The sequence below is a fragment of the Psittacula echo genome, assembly GCF_963264785.1.
Source record: "Psittacula echo genome assembly, chromosome: 4".
In the NCBI taxonomy this organism is placed as follows: Eukaryota; Metazoa; Chordata; class Aves; order Psittaciformes; family Psittacidae; genus Psittacula; species Psittacula echo.
The window spans coordinates 111,441,173-111,459,585 of NC_137738.1; the positions used below are offsets into that span (position 1 = coordinate 111,441,173).

The 18,413-nt window shown below is 41.7% G+C and overlaps 1 protein-coding gene across 7 annotated transcripts in view; it reads right to left on the minus strand.

The window, feature by feature from the left end:
* Positions 1-2,855: 2,855 nt before the first annotated feature.
* The window catches only part of PELI1 (pellino E3 ubiquitin protein ligase 1), a 44,829-nt gene continuing 29,271 nt past the window's right edge, over positions 2,856-18,413 (minus strand). For all 7 annotated transcript variants that reach the window (XM_080615486.1, XM_080615483.1, XM_080615485.1 and 4 more), the window contains 6 exons: positions 11,565-11,709; positions 10,342-10,471; positions 8,674-8,775; positions 6,510-6,707; positions 6,211-6,399; positions 2,856-5,305 (listed from right to left, as the gene is read on the minus strand). In XM_080615486.1, coding sequence (XP_080471612.1) covers positions 4,739-5,305; positions 6,211-6,399; positions 6,510-6,707; positions 8,674-8,775; positions 10,342-10,471; positions 11,565-11,635 — 1,257 coding nt within the window. In that variant the 5' untranslated portion in view covers positions 11,636-11,709 and the 3' untranslated portion in view covers positions 2,856-4,738. The remainder of the gene's footprint in view (positions 5,306-6,210; positions 6,400-6,509; positions 6,708-8,673; positions 8,776-10,341; positions 10,472-11,564; positions 11,710-18,413) is intronic.

The window sequence follows — 18,413 nt, forward strand, 5'->3', positions numbered from 1 at the left end:
GGCAGGAGGGAGGAGGATGTGCAGCAGCTCGCAGGGGGACCAAGGCAGCACGTAAAGATTCAGGCACTGGAGCTTATGGCTGAAATGTAAAGCCTCAGGCACATGGGAAGCCACCGCAGGCTCTGCAGTCCCCAGGGCTGTGCTGGGTATGGCTGCTTGCACAGGGCACCAGCTTGAGGAAATAAAGGCACTTCCCATCTGCTCTTTAAACCTGTCCCACCTTTTTCTTTCAGGAGGGAGACAGGACCAGACCAACAGCAGGCAGCTCCCAGCACAGCTGAAGCAGGCTGTTTCTCATGCAGTAGCACACATCGGTGTTTCCCCGGCTCGGTGTACGTTACCATGGGATACCGCATCCAGCAGCAGGGCTTGACACAGTGCTGTTCTCTGCAAGGAAACGGGGGCCTCAGCTCTTGCTGCTGCCCATGCAGAGGCCACACTTGCCCCAGAGCTGCTGACACAAGTCACTGGAATCATCGCAGCTCCCACAGAGATGCTTTCCCAGGTCTTTCTCACAGGATGCACAACAGCGCATGTACAAATGATCCGTAGCCACGAAAGAGCCTCAGAAGCTGCATTTCCAGGATGATCACAGCCCTTATGGTTAAGCCGAGTGCTACAATTAAAAATAGACAAGCTTTGCCAATGATTTTACAGGAAAGGAAATGGGAATCGCACAAGCCAAGAGTAGGACCATGAAATCTGGTCTAACTTAACAGCAACCAGTCCTAATCCAGGCCGAAAGACAGTGTGCAGGTAGGTAGCTGTAGTCATCGTGATTGACTTAGATTGCAAAACTGGAAATGTATTTTTAGCATCAGGTCTGGAAAGTGTCTCTTCAGAAGCAGACCAAGCACACCACAGCAGGGTCGCTGTGGGATTTGCAGAGCACCTTCTAGCAGAGGAGGATTGCTGGGGTGACTTCATCCCCTTGTTAAACCTCTCAGGATATCAGCCTCATTCCTGCAGGTGTAACAAGCCCGGCACAGATGGCATCAGAAAACCTCATCCTCAGCCTGCACCATGCATCTGAGCTACACCACGTGCTCACCGTGTTGGCTTGAACCTGGTGGCTGAGTCAGGGAAGGGAACAGAAGGCTCTGTTCGTGCTGGGCTACCCACAACCTCCCCAGAGAAAGCCCCCTGCAACCTCCCATCAACATGCTGCTGCCCTGCTGTGAGTCAACACACTAAGCTGCCCCGCTCCTGCTCTGGGAAAGAAAAAAGGGCTTCATTAGCCAGTGCTGTGCCAAGCTGCTGCCTTTTACCAGTGTTAGATCCAGGCAGTTTCCTACAGCTGAAAAGCAAATTAGCTCATTAAATCACCTGCTTTACACATCACACAGCTGCACAGAACAGAGCAGCCGTCACAAGCCAACTGCAGAAAGCATAGCTGCTCATTTCCAGAGGCAGGTCTGCACAGAACTTTAAGGCTAGAAAAGGGCCTACCCTCACCTCATCTCATCCCCTCATCCGCTCCTCATACCCGTGGTGACCTCCCATCAATCCTGTTCCATCATCATGGATGCCTCTTTCCATTCAAACCTTTGAAATGAGGTTAAGGCCATGGATGCCATTTGGGGATGGTTTCCTGCTGGTTCAAGGGGCTGGTTTTGGCTGCACACAAGTGGAGCTGTGATCATCTCAGAGCCAGCACAGAGCAACCTCTTGCAGTTCTCCCAGCTCCCACACTTGTTCAGAAGCAGAGGTTCTGAGTTCAGAGTGCCTCAGTCAGCTTGTTGAGCCAAAGGGATAATTTTACTTTTAATCTGACATTCATTCTACAGTTTACAGAGTACGAGACCTCCTATTTAGATTGTTTGTTTAAGAACAGAAGCCCGGGGGGGAACTCCAGTAGGGAACCACAAAGTTACTGCTTTTAGCTACCTTGCATGTTGCATGGAAATTGTTCCCCAAACAACTTGACTGCTGCCATCCTGCTTTAGACAGTGGGATTTCTGTGTCTCAGGCATTTGAATCCATGTTCTGCCCTCTTAAAAACAGAATTAACAAGCCCAGTTTGGGTCAAGAAAAGCATACAATAGGCAGAGAGCATGGAGCAGGCTCAGAAGGGTTATCTCAGTATGATGTTACCCAGAGAAACAGCCAGTTCTGCAAAGACTGCACCTTCTTCTGGGGGTTTCTCTTGTTTTTTTGGCAGGGTGGGGTAGAGAAGTACAATGAAAGCATAATGTACCACCTTAATAGGGCAGAGGCTTCACAGTGGTTGCGTGTTGGGCATGAACCTCTCTTTGTCAGATGTGCATGTGCCCAAATGCACTGTTGGCTCCACATCAGCATCCAGCTGTGCCTTCAACACAGGGTGAGCACACCACTTTGCATACGCCTGCAACCATCCTGTTCTCTGCTTTCAGAATTCATCTTTCTGTTATTCATATTCTATGATTCTGCTTTGTAGCTTGCTTCACATCCTTTTCTGTTTTTTTCATATCTCCTTAGCCAATAAGATCAGGACCAGAGAAGATGTGTCAATCCAATATTGTGGAAGATGGAACCAAGAGCTCTTGCCGTTTTAGAAGAGCCATTTCAAGGTTATGCTTACATGTCATTATTTGTAGCTATTAGTGGAAGAGATCATTTAACTGCATCTTTTGAACAACAATCTTGCCTCTGTTAAAGCAGAGTTAAATACAAAACAGGACACATCTGAGAGGAGCCATTCGAATCCATGACCAGGAGAACATGCAAGCTCTTTGCAGTTGCTTTTCTGTGATCTTAATCCACACGTGCAGAACAGATGCATGAGAGCAGAAGGGCCATCTCCAGCCACTTTTCCCACCCTTGGAAACAAAGCAACAGACAAATCCCAGATTTTCTGTTTTTGAAAAGTGTTTACTCACGTAGTTTGAATAAATTAATTTGCAAATAAAAATTAAACTACAGTATATTATAGTTTGAATAAAATGATTAGAACAACTACAATACAGGGATTTCTTGCTGCATAAGTTTCATTACTTAATGCATATAATCTGGAAAAATGTCAAAATCAGTTATATTTCTGTGGACAGGGAGTAACAGCAGTTACTTGTACATGACAGCTAACTGAACTTATAATACAGGTTTCCTGACACATGCATTTCCTGAGTGAACCAAACAATATATATAATTTCCTTTTAGAAATGGAGAAACAATTGACAGTCAAAGTAAATAATTCCTCACATCTAAGCAACATAGGTCTCTCTTTAAACCAAGAAAACTTTAGAATAGATTCAAAAGGAAAACTTAAAGCTATGCTATTAAAGCACAGAAATTTGCTACTGCCAATTATACAGTACGTATGTTGAGAAAAGAACAAAGTGTGAAGCTGGCCATAAAAAAAGCTCAACTCAATCCTAAAAAGGTCAGGTTGTGTATTTGCCATGAAGCACGGTGGGTTAGCAGCAAAGCTGGATGTAGTGCACTGGCCATCTCTGGTGGATAAAGAGGGAAAGGATGGGTAGGGAGAGCAGAGAGAGACTTGCTAGAGCCCACTGCAGTGCAAGTGGACTTTACCAAAGCATCACACACTGAGGTCTGTGAGTCCAGTGCAGTCCCAGCTCAAGCTCTCCCCTAACAGATTGCCAACTGAGACAGGATGTACAAGGATGCAGGCGCGCATCCCTTGGGTACCAGGCTTCGACTTTGTTTTATGTGTGGCCGAGATGAGTATTTGCACCTCGCAACAAGGTAAAGGCAAGCACATGAAGCCCGTGGCTCCTGTATCCGACTGACAAGCCTGTCACAAGCTGGGACTGTGGTTGATTGACAAATTGCTCCCTGCTCCCCCCACATGTGCACATGTGCATCCACCTCTCCCCTCACCCCCTGCCCCAAACAGCAAGGAACAAAATGAGCCTCATCTTTCAGGTTTGTTCACCTGTAACATTGGAAAACCCCTCACGAACGTCACTAATGCTAAATAAAGAGATGTGTTAGCACGAAGGGAGAAAAAAAATCCTTAATCTAGACTAAGTTGCATATTCAAAGAGTCTGGTAAATACTTCTCCTTCTAACCAGATCTTAAGTACAGTCCTACCTACCAAAAAGACATTTCAAGAAGTCCTCCTTAGCTACCTTTCAACATGGTTAAAGCACACCTTTATGCCATCATCATTTGCATTAGCTTTGTTTAAAAAGCATTTTAACTACTCTAAGAACTCAGTATTTTAGATTAGAAGATTTTTCTACCATTTCCATCTCATGTTCTTCTCCATCCAGAACTACTCTACACATCCAATTGCCGGATGTAACACACTATGACCATGCTACTCTCTAAACATTCTACGTATTTGCAATAATAAAGATAAATAGAAAAGAGTTAATATACACGTTATATTTTACAACGTTTGCATCCAAGCTGTAAACGAACGTTCTTTGAACTATTTACCCTCCATATACAAAAAGAATGAAACAACTTTCAAACACTGTGGGCATGTGATTCAAAACCATTAAATGGAAGGCATCGAAGTTCACTCTACAACACTCCTTCGACCTCTTCAGAAGCAGTTATCAACCAAAAAAAGATCTCCCTCTTCTCTCCCTCCCCCCATTTCTTCCATTTCCAGACTTTTCTCAATAGAGAGGGATTTAGCCACTGTAACAAAAAAAAAAAAAAACAACCCCAAATTCTTCATCTTAATGCAAACCAGCAAAGCCCAGAGAATATGAAAAACAGTTGGTTTAAAAATTGGGATCTCTTAGCTTATCAAGTTTACTGCAGTCCTTGGAAACACGTGTGTTAGTCAAGAGGTCCTTGGAAAATGAGTCTGATGTAGCCTTGCTCACCAGCCAGCTGATGTGCACAGAATGGACAGGCTGCGTGAAAAGTGTGAGTACCGTGAGGAAGAGGAATTTGGGACCAATATGCAGTTGTCTTTTCTGAGCACACGTGTCCACATGGGCTGAACGCATGAGTTGGAGGTCCTGCATCCACATAAAATCCCGCCTCACATCCAAGCCACAGAGGCACGTAGGGGCCCACTGAGCGGCACATGGGACACTCACGATCCTTGCCGTCTCTCTCCTCTTTGTTTCCCCAGTTGTGATAGCCGTGGACGTGGCCACAGTTCAGGTACACCCACGGCTGCTTTTCATCTACTACATCTTTTCTCTTCATGCTGGGAAACGCCAAGGTGTTAAACCCCACAGGACACTGGGGCCTGGCTGCATTTATTTCCTGTCTTAGGGCCTCCAGGTGCTTGACAGTAGGGGTGCGTGAAAGCCCTTCTGCAGTGCGCCACAGCAGTGTTGCTCCACACAGGTCAATCAGAGAGCCATCCTGGAGCTGGTTCGTTTCATTCTCAACCTTGTGATGGACAAAGAGAAGGAGAGCTGTTAGCTGAGGAGTAACATAAGGCACTTTCATAATACAAATCTGCCAGACAAAAAGTTTCAGTGGCAGCTTCTCTCTGCCCTCTTTTGAAAAGACAACAAACCAAAGCTTCTTAAGAAGAGATTAATGTGTACCTTAAAAAAGTAAGGCAAGAAAATCTTCTCTCCAACCTTAACTTCTCTCAACTGCATCCCTACAGCAGGCCCAACTATGTTACTCGAAATGCATCAAGGAGGAATAGCACAAGTCCTCAGTCCTCCATCACATTTTATAGACTGTTTTTTCTTCAAACCCACCTTTCCACATGGCCTTCCTCTCCTCCAGAAAAAGTCAGCTGTTAGCATTTCCAGTTAAATGTATCACTTAAGTATTCATGTAGTATTTCTTTTTGCTAACAGATCCCAAATCATACCAAATCCAAGCAATTATCTCCTGGTAATGCTGGCAATGCTTTGGTAACAAGGGGAACACTCGGAATGCCAAGGTGGGAAGGGGTATCCAGGTATATAGGCACATGTCAATAAAATTGTGATTATTCTTTATTATTCTACAAAAAGTGGGAAACCTTAAAAGCATGAACTCAAGAGGGAGAATCAGGAAAATACTCTTTAAACATATACATGACTATGACAGTTTGCAAAGAGCACAGTAGACCGGCAACTCAACTTAGGAGAGCAGTCTAGAGTTCCGGAGAGATCTGCAATTAAGTACTAGTTTGCAGATAAAACATCAGTTACTCAGGTTGAGCAAGACACCTTCATGTAAGAAGTCAGTGTAATTAGAGAGGTGACATCTACAATGAATGAGGCAGATCACAGGCTTTACCCCTTATGGTTGTACCCATTTTGCACAGGGGCTGCACAAAACACCACTCTTACCATTTTTCCCCTCTGCTGAGCTGATCTGGTTTCACGGAGGCTGAACACATTCCCACATACAGATATCTCTCTCCACACCCCTGGCTTGGAGTCTTCTGTAAATCCATTACGAGGATGCATAACAAGAACTCCATTTGTGGTTAGTCCATCCATTTGCCCATCTGATGTCTTCCACTTTGCAGCTTTCTCCTAAGAGAAATTACATCAATTAAAACTTTTAATTTGGCTGAAGTGGAGCTATGAATTAGTTTAAAAATAAGCCTGCACTGAACATGGAGGTAAAAAGAGAGTTCCCTTACCCCAAGAAAGATGTTTTTCGAGGAGTCAAATCCTGCAGCATATATCCTTGCTGTAAAAGGAGGGTTACGTTCACAGATGATTCTGCAGGCAAACCTTGATATAGTGCTCTGCACAGACTGTGTATCTGAGTTACTCTGACTCCCAGGAACTGTATCTGTCACTACAAAGTCTATAGGGCTTTCCGTTGAGCGACCAATCTGGAAAGGGATTAAAGAAACCAGACATAAACCAAAATGTTTAGAAGTTTGCTTTTAAGCCTAGGAATATTCAAGCTCAAAACATTTAAAAGTGACCAAGAAAAAAATTCAGTTTAAAGGATTCCCCTCCACCAATCTTAATTCAGGTTTCTAAAGCCTAACCAGCATCTAAGTGTTATTCCACCTCCATGTGACCAAAGCTATTCTGAAGGCTGAGTACAGCCAACTGAAGGAAGGGGAAATAAAATGATGTAATTAAGTAAATTCTGAGACAACCTCCCATTGAAGGCCTTCTCATCAGAAAGGTTACACTCAGGTCAGCTGGACCAGCTGCAGCAGCAGCATCACCAAAACAGCTAAGAAACAGCAGTTGGATGAAAGAGGTGTGATACTCAATCACTCAGAATGCCCAGAACACACTGAACAATGCCAGACTGTGAGGTGTGGATGTAGGAAACTTAGATTACACGAGCTGACTCTCCAGCTCTGGTGGGGCACTAAGGAGCAGCAAACCTGTCAGGAAAGACCAGGTCCAAGATGTTTGTGGTGGGGAGGGGTTACATTAATATGCACAGAATAAAACAAGAACGCAACATCTGACTACAATCACATTTTTTCTGATAACTGTGCCCTCTTCTCTGGTTGCATGGAAGAATGACTTTCACAGTCCCCCATGACTGGCCTGGGTTTGATAGAACTACATGGGTTTCATGTAGTAGAAGTAGGAAGAGAAGTTACATCTCTCTCCCAAACATCAACATAACCAAGTTTATAGCCCACTACCTTTCTCGCACTTCCAGAGCTCTCAGCCTCTTCTAAAACAGCTGGTTACATTAAGACTGATTAACTGCTGTGCAGGAGACCCAAAAGCCTGAGGTGCTTTTTGGTGAAGGCTAGAGAGTTTTCATGAGACTGAAACTGCTTTGTCAGAATGTATTTTTCTATTGCTCCTTAGTCAGGATAACCCATCAGTACACAGGGACTGCCACTGGCAATTTCAGAGCAGCACACATGCCACAGCATGCCTGCAGAGAGAACACTCACACAAACAATAGCTTATGCTGCACTTAAGTCATTACAGCCCTTTTGCTCTGTTGTAGGTACTCGCAGTTGCAGAACAGCTTTCTCCGCCACTTTCCAACATCTCCCATCTCCTTAGATCGTGCAGTGGCGTCACAGCTAAATGCTGTGACAGCAAAACTCTTTGCCATAATTTAGTGACAACAACAAGAAAATCAATGCAAGATCTGTCCGGGAATCAGAAGGAACAAAGCTCACACAAAGAAACCCTAAAACAAAACCCTTCCTTTTGAGAAAAACAGGAAACAATTATAAGACATGAGCGTGCACCACAGCTGCAGATGTGTTTGTGGTTCCTTCTCATACATACAGGAACTGCAGCAAAGTTGCTATGAACTGCCAGCACATCAGAATTGGGCCTCCTCTTGCCACATTTCCCAGCACTTTAGACTTATTTCTGGGTTTGCTTAAGAGTTAGGGGTATTTTTCACATTAGTTGTGTCAAGCGCTGTCCTGTCTTTTCACACTGTATTTCTTCTACCCTGTCTCCAACTGGCTAATCCCAAATCCCTTTGTAAATGCCAGAAGCAAAGTTCCAAGTGCTTGAAGAGAATTGTGCTCTTTATTCTTCATGTTGCAAGGAGGGACTAGGAGGCAGGTTATGTGACTTGTAGAGTGGCAATCAAAGGCAGAACCATAATCTCACACATTAGTCACAAAAACCCCCCAACTTTCACCTCTGACCAAGCCTAAAAGAGATGCTCAGATATACAGCCTTGTTCATGTGATGGCCTGGGAATGAACAGAGTGAGATATCTCTGAATAGTAAAGTGCAGAAAGTGACACATGCAAACTTTGGAGTCTGAGAGAAAAGGCATGCAGAGAGGATGTCTTGTTAGAAACCACCAAAAGGGAGAATACATTTATATATACTTCCTTTACATACCTGGAACATATCTGTGTTGCTGTCATGTGTATATTCAACTACTACTGTCTGGGCCCGAGACAAAGTGTAGGATATGCTGTGTTGGTCCTTATTACTTATTGCCTGTGGAAAAAGATACCAAATATTATCGAACCAGTGAACAATAACTCTACTGAATACAACAGCAAAGCAGATAATATATATAACCAGGCTCCTGTTCTGGTCAATTAATGCATTAAGACAGATGGTTGTTATGACACACCTGTAGTTAAACTTCACAAAAGCCAGTCCTGGCCATTAAAAAAAGCTGCAGGATTGATTCAGCAACAGACCAAACTGGTCTCTTCACCACATGCTGCAACAAAATACACCTAACCGAGACATATTATTAGTCATGCTTCATGTTAAAGCAACACTGGCCTTAACACAAAATAACAAACAACTGAGTGCAAAGGCTAAAACTGAGTATCATGGCGTCCCCAGCCTGAATTTCAAAAGCAAACTGAGGACGAAAAGAAACTTAGGGACTTCATTCTAAAATCAGGATCTGATTTCATACCAAAATCAGTGATTAATAACAAGATATATAGCCAAAAAAACATAACAAGTAGTAGTGGTAAAGCGGGTAAAATGGAAAAGCTCAGCATAGGCTGCAGAAGTTGCAGCAAAGTAATCTAGGTTTCAGTTAGTCTAGATTTTCATTCTGCAACTACCCCCGGGAACTGAACAAACACTCTTCTAAAAGTCCTTCTAAATACCACTTACTTGAAGGCCATAAAGAGTTAGTAAAAATAAATGTTCTTCTCACAGATCTATAAATTTAATTCTATTACAAGAATTTTGGTTAGAAAAACACTTTTTATTTCAGAATATTTTATGCCATTCCCTGAATTTAGGAATCAATAATATTCTTAAGTGTCAAGGTATTTAGGGAGTCAAACTTAACACTACTGTATTTGTTTAAGGGCCTTGACACTGGTGATCTCCAAACAACCACTAAGCATTCTCAAATTCCATTGGTTTTAGTAGAAATGTTCCATTTGTTGTTGAACACGACTGCACACACACTTGAATTACCACAACACAGAAGTATTTCATGGTAATACTTTAGCTATAATTTATTAGTTTTGACATGAAATACAATTCAACTTCAGGACCTAAGCCCTTCCTTTACTACTTTGTAAGGGGAACTCTGAAACTGATTACAAGCACTATAAACCATGCCCTGCAAAAACCACCTGTCCTCATCCCTGGGGAACTCCCCGTTGGATGGAGTAGCAAGTGCACGCAGAGCTTTGGCAAAGGATCATTTAAAAGTGAGCTTCACGTGAGGTGAAGTTAGCCCTAAAACATGAGGGAGAGCGAAAACAGGAAGTCTAGACCAGATGTCTGCAGTGAGTTTGGAAGGAAAACAAAACAGAAAGTGTTCTACATGACTGGCCCGTGCCCTGAACATTCGTGTTTCAAAAATAAACATTTTTCTTTCTGGACACAGCAAGGATTGGGCATCAGTTTTGTTTTGCTGAACAGTTCCTTGCTAGCCCTGACGGGTACCAAGAAAACCTTGGATAAACACGAACTATACTTTTCAGAGCCAGAGCTTCATGCTTTTTACACCACTTCATCTCAGCATAACAGCACTGACTTCACTCAACTCTTTAGACAGTTAACTGGACAAATTGAGCTTACCTTTGCTGCTTGAGGGGTACAGGCAATATGCACAGTGCTAGGTTTCACCCCATTTGCCTTGGGCCTTTTAAATAAAGCAAACCTACTTTTTCTTCTTCCTCTATCTCCATTTGGGAGAGACCCATTGTACCTATCAAAAAAGCACAGAAAAAGAACAAAGTCCATCTTCCTGTATTACTTAGATTCCCATGAGATATAGATGAGAACTTTCATTCTAAGACAATTAATTAGTATGATATTAATAATTATAGACTTGCCATCAATCACATTTAAATCTGAGAATTGATAAACACAATACTGAAACATGCCCAAAGGATTACAGCATGTACACACAAAGCTTGTAGGTCAAGGAATGCTACCCAGATCAGTCTCAAAGCTACTATTGACAAGTGAAAGACTCTTGTCCCAGATGTGAGAACAAGTATTGTTATATGCCTGTCTGCTGCTTTCTCTCTAAATGGCATCACGCTGTAAATGAAAGATTCTCAATACTCACCAACCCTGGTGGAGAGGTAGTATTTTAAAGAACTTTGATTGAAATAAAGACCCGTAAGAAACAGATGTGCTGTTCTCTGAGACTCCCAATTTAATCCATTAGAAAACCCTCAGAGCCTCACTTTGAACATGTTAATAAAGCAAGTTTGCCAGCTGGCCTGTTTATGTTGACATCTTCTGTTTGAACCTGGATATTCTAGTCAGCAACTACATTTTTTAGGAAGAAAATATAAATAAAATTCCTTTTATTTTACTTAAAGTCCTAGGGAACCTCTCCTTCCACATAATCACATTAGTCATCTGTCTCAGCCTAGCCTCGAACCAGCTGGGGAACCCTTCACAAATTGGCTGCCTTTGTCACAAAAACACTTATGTGCAATGAACACAAGACCTGAAAATCAACTTACATCTACTCAGCTCCTACCTGCATGCTCGCACTGTCACAAACCAGTATGCATACTGCAATGCAATTTTGCAATGTATAACACCTGGCTTCCACTGAAAAAGGCAGCCTTCTTTCCACTCCCCTCCTTACATGAGTTCAGCTACTGAAGAAAAGCTAATCAGCTTCACTATTCAGTTGCACGCTCACTAGATACACTTGCAAAAGAGGGAGTTCAAGTGGTAGATTGTGGGACCATCTCACAACAACCTGCATTTTACCTGCTGGAAGTGCACCCTGAAATCCTACCTTCGTTCTCACTTCCAACCAAGACACAAACACTTACCCTAATACGATCAATTCACCATATTTCACTGGTGCTTTTGATGGATGATTTTCTTGATCAGGAGAAAACATGAGCTTAGCTAATGACTTCTTCTCAAATTTCAGGTCTCTGATCAAGAGTTGTGGCACACTTTGTTCATTATTTCCTGTAAAAAAGAAGGATAAAATTAAATGTAAGAGAAAAGACTCAAATCCCTCAGTTACACAAACCTACGCACCTGATACAGTACAACATTTTGTGTTTTCTATATTTTGGTTATGCCTGAAATAATTTTTAAAACACACATATAAACCCACAATTAAGGTTGAATTGCTTAGAAGAACTACCAGATCACAAAAACCACGAATGCACTTAGAAATTTACGGTATGGCCTTGATAAAGCATCCACAGTTGTCTTCCTTCATGCTAGTTTTTAGTATAAATGGTATATTGCCATTTAGACTGTTTGGTTCAACCAGCTAACAAGAAGTAGAGCCAGACAGGGATTAAATATAAAGAAAACAATAACAAGGCAAGACTAGTCCATTGGCCATAGAAGCATCTGATTCAGAGCTTTAAGAAACTTCTGGATTTGCAGATGGATGGAAGTTGCATAACAATTCAATACAGTCTATCATGCCAGTTTGAGGTGTGCAACGTGACCTTTCATGTTTAACTATATTTCCTGAAGGAATTCCACATAATTCTTAACGAGAACAGTTTCTTCAAGTGCAATTTTTCGCCATGCTTCTACTCTGAGAAACAGTTCACATTAGGATTTTTTATAGCTTCTCATTAGTAACATTTCCAGACACCTCTGGCCTACCCAACCCATCACGATCTACCCAGACAGAGCACTTGCTCAATAAAGACCAAAGCTGATGCTAGCCAGTTTGAGGTTTTCTTGAACAGAAATAAGAACATTCCCTTGGTACTTCCAGGCAAGTTTCACACCAGCTCAAAGAAGATATTAAACTTTTATAGTACTGATGTTTAATGTTCTGCCTTCTGTGCAAATACACATTTTGGACTACATTTCTTGAATCCTATCATCAACTCTGTGCGACTACAATGTTTTATCTCCATTTTCTTCTACCTCAACTAGACCATAGATATAAGCCAAAAAGATACGAACATGCACATTTTACCTACTCCCATCTTACGTTCTAACAGAGAAATGGATGTGGCAGTGCTTGACAATCTGCTCACAGTCATTCAGAAGCCAATGTGAAGATCCCTTTACTGACCTGATCTATACCCTCTCCCGATCCTCTCTGCTCCTTCACAGAGAAGCTTGGCCTTCCACATCTCAATCTACCTATTTCTTACTCAGCATGGATTTGTTGATTCCCCACCTGCAATCAGCTCACAGTGCTCTCTGAAAATGCAGTATGCTCCTTCATGTTTTCTTACATGCCATCCCACGTATGTTAGAAGGCTTCACATAAACACATGCAAAGACATCTTGCTGTCCTACAGACTTTTGCTGTGATGCCTGCAGAACACAACCAGGAGGCTGTATCAAAACCTTTCTTTTCCTTTTCAGTTGTCATTATTTTCCAAATCTCTTCTCCTTTGTTCTCAAGTCTGGGTACTGTGGATTTCACAGTGCTTCAAACAAGAAGTTAATCAAAGACTGTCTTTGTGGTTAGCACACATATGACATTATCACAACGGTATCCTGACCCACTGCTTAATGTGTGTGTGTGTTGTAACAGACCCAGTTTGCACAACACTACTGTGAAGTGTCTGTCCTGTTGACACAACAGTTACACCAATATGTTTTTGTTGCATAGGAAGCAGTGTGCATTTTCACTGGGCACTATCCTCGTTCAAGCCTTAGGGTATCCATCATTTAGCTGGTGCATAAAGTGCCTTTTAGAGATCCAACAGTCCCCATCAGTCACACAGGAGAAAGCAAAGCAGTATAGCTTGCTCCGAAGCATTTCTAGATTGCTGACCCAAGGGTAGCAGTAACTTAACTGGGATGGTGAGGGTTCTTACTGTTGTAGTTTGAGCCCAAGGTGTCTTCATTCTTTAAACTCTCCATTCTAAAATGAAGAACTTAGAGCAAGCTTATCATATGAAAATGTGACCTCAAATTTCTATCATGCCAGTAAGTCATAACACATTGAAGTGGAGATTATCCCTGATAAATGCAGCCCCACTACACTGTGGTCACCATTTTAATGTTTGCTATAGCCACCTCTGGTCTTCCTTCCCTTTTGGCATCACAACCCCACCTTGTAGTATCACACCAGCAGTTTCCTGAAACCACGTGCCTTTGAAGACTATCAACTTCAGCATTTCTCTTTTTTCTTTATTTTAAAATAATCTTCTTCATCATAGTTGCTTATATACTTATATATCTTCTAAAAACAGCTTCTCATGTTTTCATCTCCTCCCCAAATGGTCAACCTATTCCCTACTTGAATACTGACCTCCTCAGCAGCCTCCCCCGCAATTCAGTCTTCTTCACATACAACTAATTTTGTCTTGGCCATTGCACTTTGCATGCAATGCTTCACATTTCTTTGCTAGACTACATAATGGCTGGCTTTCGAATTGACATTAAACAATTCGGAAGAAATACGGATATGAAATCTATAGCACCACCCATTAGGAAATGGTACAGGACTAGGAAATATCAGGACAGGGTACAAAAAGATTTGAATAGTATCCACCTAACACTATGGTGTTTGTAACACCTCCCTCATTCATTTACAGAAGGTGGGAAGGCAAGCATTAAAAATAACTTCTAACTTTTGCCATTAGTACAAGAAAAGGTTTCACGTAACTTCTCCTCTGTTCCCCCAAAAGAACAACTTCATGGAGAGCTGAAAAAATACACATCCCAGTCAGAACCAGCTTCTGACTCTCATTAAAAGTAATTATACATGAACAGTTAAAGCGGACTCTGGTTTAAAGAGTTACCTGACCAGGTGGCCTCTAACCTCCTCTGAAGAGATAACTGAGCAGAAACCACAAGGGGGGCAAACAGTTCCAAGTGACAGCCTTCAGCAATGCAAGAAGGTAACTAGAAAATCGTAGTATAAGGAAAAGTGCCCAACATCTAACTCCCCCTTAACACACTTTTTGTTTCATGTTTAATGAAATCCAGCCAAGTTTATTTTGGGACCAGCACATATGACAGAAGCTTACTACTTACTCGACTTAAGGAAGGTTCAAGAGTTAAGAAATCTAGAGCTATCCTTAGTAAAACATCTTGCTTGTAAGTTTTCAAAAGCATGACTTGAATACTTGACCTTGATTTTTTTTAATATATCTCAGAACATTTATGAACTGCACACACCACTTCCACAGCTCCTAACACCCAGTTAACTTCAGCCCAAGCACATACCAAATTCAGCACCCCAAAAAACCAACCTAATCAGTGCAATGTACATGCTACTTCTCACCCGCTATGATCTGCCTGATGCACTGTCCCCCAAAGGAAGACTTACTTCAGTCCCAGAAATAATAAAGATTAATTATATTCTTCTAATGAGGCTTCACTGGAGTAGGTTCTGAACAACAGACTGTTCTAAATTCCTCCAAGAACCAAATTCAACTCTAATAAGGAATAAGCTGTTAATGACAAGATCCTGACCCATTCAACATTCTTCCAAAATCACACAACAGTGGCAAATTTCAGGTCAAGATCTTTGCTTCTGCTACAGAGAAGAGACCAAAGCCCCAAAACCTCTACTTGTGCACAGTCCTGTATTCTACAATTGAAAAGGTTGTGTGAGTAAAGCAACTTACACACAGGAAAGAAAAAAATGTTTTGGAAAGGCATTACGTGGTTGGGAAAGAGATTAGCACAAAACCACAATGGGGACCAGTTAGCGTCTTTCAGTCTCAAAAACAGGCAACTGCAACAAGAAGAACTCATTTATAAACAAAACCCTTTTATTCTTAAACGGTTCTTCTTGAAATGGGAGAAAGCTCAGTGAAGGTAGCCTGCACAATACTGTGTGTCACAGTTGTGTTGTCATAGAATGATGGGGTTGAAAGGGACCTTAAAGCTCATCCAGTTTCAACCCCCTGCCACAGGCACTGACACCTTCCACTAGACCAGGTTGCTCAAAGCCCTGTTCAACCTGGCTTTGAACACTTCCCAGGGATGGGACTTTGACTCACAACTACTCTGGGGAGAAGAGGTGACATCTAAACTGAAAAAAAGTATTTAATATTTGTTTAGGAATGGAAATCCAGTTTCTTATAAGCCTTCTTGTTCTTCAATATTCACTTGAGTCACAGAAGGCAAAAGACTGCCATGGCAGAAAACAAGCCACAAATTTCTGATTGCATCTTGAATTCTATCATTCAAGATGAATAGAAGAAAAGAAGGAAAAGCCATATCAATATACTCCCTCCTGTCAACGTTCAAACACCAGAGTCTGAATCTAGAGGCAGACTATTCTCCAGGAAAACCTTACAAACCATGCTTCAGAGTAGATGGAAGAGTTTGAGAGTCTGCCCACTTTTGCTGAACATGCCATTTTCATGAGAGACAGAGAGGGAATCAATTTTGGTTGGTTTTAGCTTACCAGCCACCCTCAAGTATTCAGCTGCCTTTTTGGCTCGAGACTCGTACACAACTAGTCTTTGGTGGCTTCTACAGAAAATCTTCAGGTCTTGTTCGCGCTAAGGCACAGCACCTTGTGAGTGAGCTCACTATTCAGTAGACCAAGCACAGCTTTTGGAATTGCAGCAAGAACAGCAGTACCTTAATGGTTAAAATTGGCCGGGGGAAGGGAGAACATGAATTCAATGAGCCCAAGCAGAGATTCATTAAACACTCGGCTGTGAGCTAAAAATACTAGAATAAAAGTCTCTTTGTAATAAATTACCATCATTTTCTAAACACAGAGCCAGCATTATAGGCTGCTAGCAACTGTAGCTAGTGCCAGACTAGCCCTTTTCTCAAATACTGCATTTAAACCCCACTTTCAAAGTATAAAAAGGAGTCTTCTGTCAATGAGTATATTAAAATGAAAATATGCTGATTCAGATGCAAAAATGGCATTTCCCCCCATTTTTATAATATTATCTTTATTCTCTATATCTACATATTCAAAAGTTTGGAATTTTTTGGCTTTTAGAAATAAAGCACAAGACAGCTTGTTTACTGATGTTTGTATTTTTTATACAACTTGCTATTTGTAGTTCTCCATTCGCTACCCTTGCAGTTCTCATACCCAGCTCTTCCCTCTGCAATTCTCTGTTAGATCAGGGAGGATACAGATAAAATAACCAGCTCCTTCTGACAGGTATGCAGTGACAAGATGAGAGGCAACAAACAAGCTACAACACAGAAAATCCTGATTAGCTATTAGAGAGAAAACAATCCAGAGCAGTGATGGGATCTCCATCCTTGGAGATATTCAAACCTCAGCTGCATATGGTTCTAAACACCCTGACCTAAGGCAGTCCAGTCCCACTTTGAGTAGGGAGCTGGACCGGAAAACCTCACAAGCTAAATTATCCTAAGATTGCCATTTTATCAACATAATTTTATCAAGCAACTGAAATATACACCATAGCTCTATTACCAATGAAACAAAATTTCATCCTTATCCTCCTGAGATTTACATATTACTGTCTATACCTTCATTTTGACTTAAAACCCCAACTGCTCTTCAAACAAAGAAGTCACATTGAATAGTGCAGTTACGCGACAAAAAAACCAAGCAGGACCCAAGTTTGCCACCATCCATTTACACGTTTAATCTCTTTAGCACTCCAGTTTCCACTCAACAATCTTGCAACTGTAAGATCAGAAGCCAGATTCCTCCGAACACATGCACAGTATTTCAGTGCTGCATATTGTTTTCTATGGTTAAGTCTCATCCCTTCAAAGGCAAACTCTTAACTTACAGATCTAAAGGAAGAGAATATCAAAGTTAAAGTCACTTCGAGACACCAAAGGATCTGTGCAGAGTATTAGTCTGCCAAGATGAAGATATTTACAAGCATGGAAGAAGGAAGAGGCAATAAGTAGTGAGACAAGAAAACCAAACCAAAAACCCCAACAAAGTAAATCCCAGCAGAACATCTTCTTGTTTGATTATGACTGCCCACCAAGTCCATGTTGCCAGATTTCACAAGCAATACCAATGATGTTACTGCTGATGTCCACTGGTGCAAGCAACAAGGCATCAGCTCCTTGCATCACTATTGTTTCTGAAAGCTAAGACAATGACTGAGAAATCACTTCCTTCTACGTAATGGTTGAATCACCACTGGAAAGTTACTCTCCTTTAACTGTTTTTCAAACAATCTTTCTGGAAGCTTTTATTAAAATACATTTTACTGAAGTGATCACCTGGGTAAAAGAGGATGCAGAAGAGCATTTGCTTATCAACCATAGTTTCCATACTTCTCCCAGTTTCCAGTTAAAAACAAGCTCAGTTTTCCTTCATACATACCTGGCACTTTAAGTTCTGCAGGTTTTATATTCCACTTCTGAGATTAGACAGATTCTGTCTACAGCTTACATCCTTTACTACAGACGCACAGGAAAGGTATAGGGATGAGGCTGTTACATGTTCAAATTGCATTGTCACTTTAGATCAGTAGCCCTGCTTTACCTTTCTAAGGAAATTAGATCATTTTCTCCTTTCTAGAAAAGGGAGTTTTTCAGTACACACAACACACACACACACGCCTTGGGAGTGTGGAAAATCAGCCCAGCCTTTTGCTTTTGTATGGCTTACTCTTTCCTTAGTATATACTGCTCGCCTTTTCTTTTATAACCTCTGAATAAGCTTAGTCATCCACTATACACACAAGACTGTCTTATGATATGAAAACATTGAAAATAAGACAACAAGGCCAAGCTCAGAAATGAGCAAACAGTCTCTC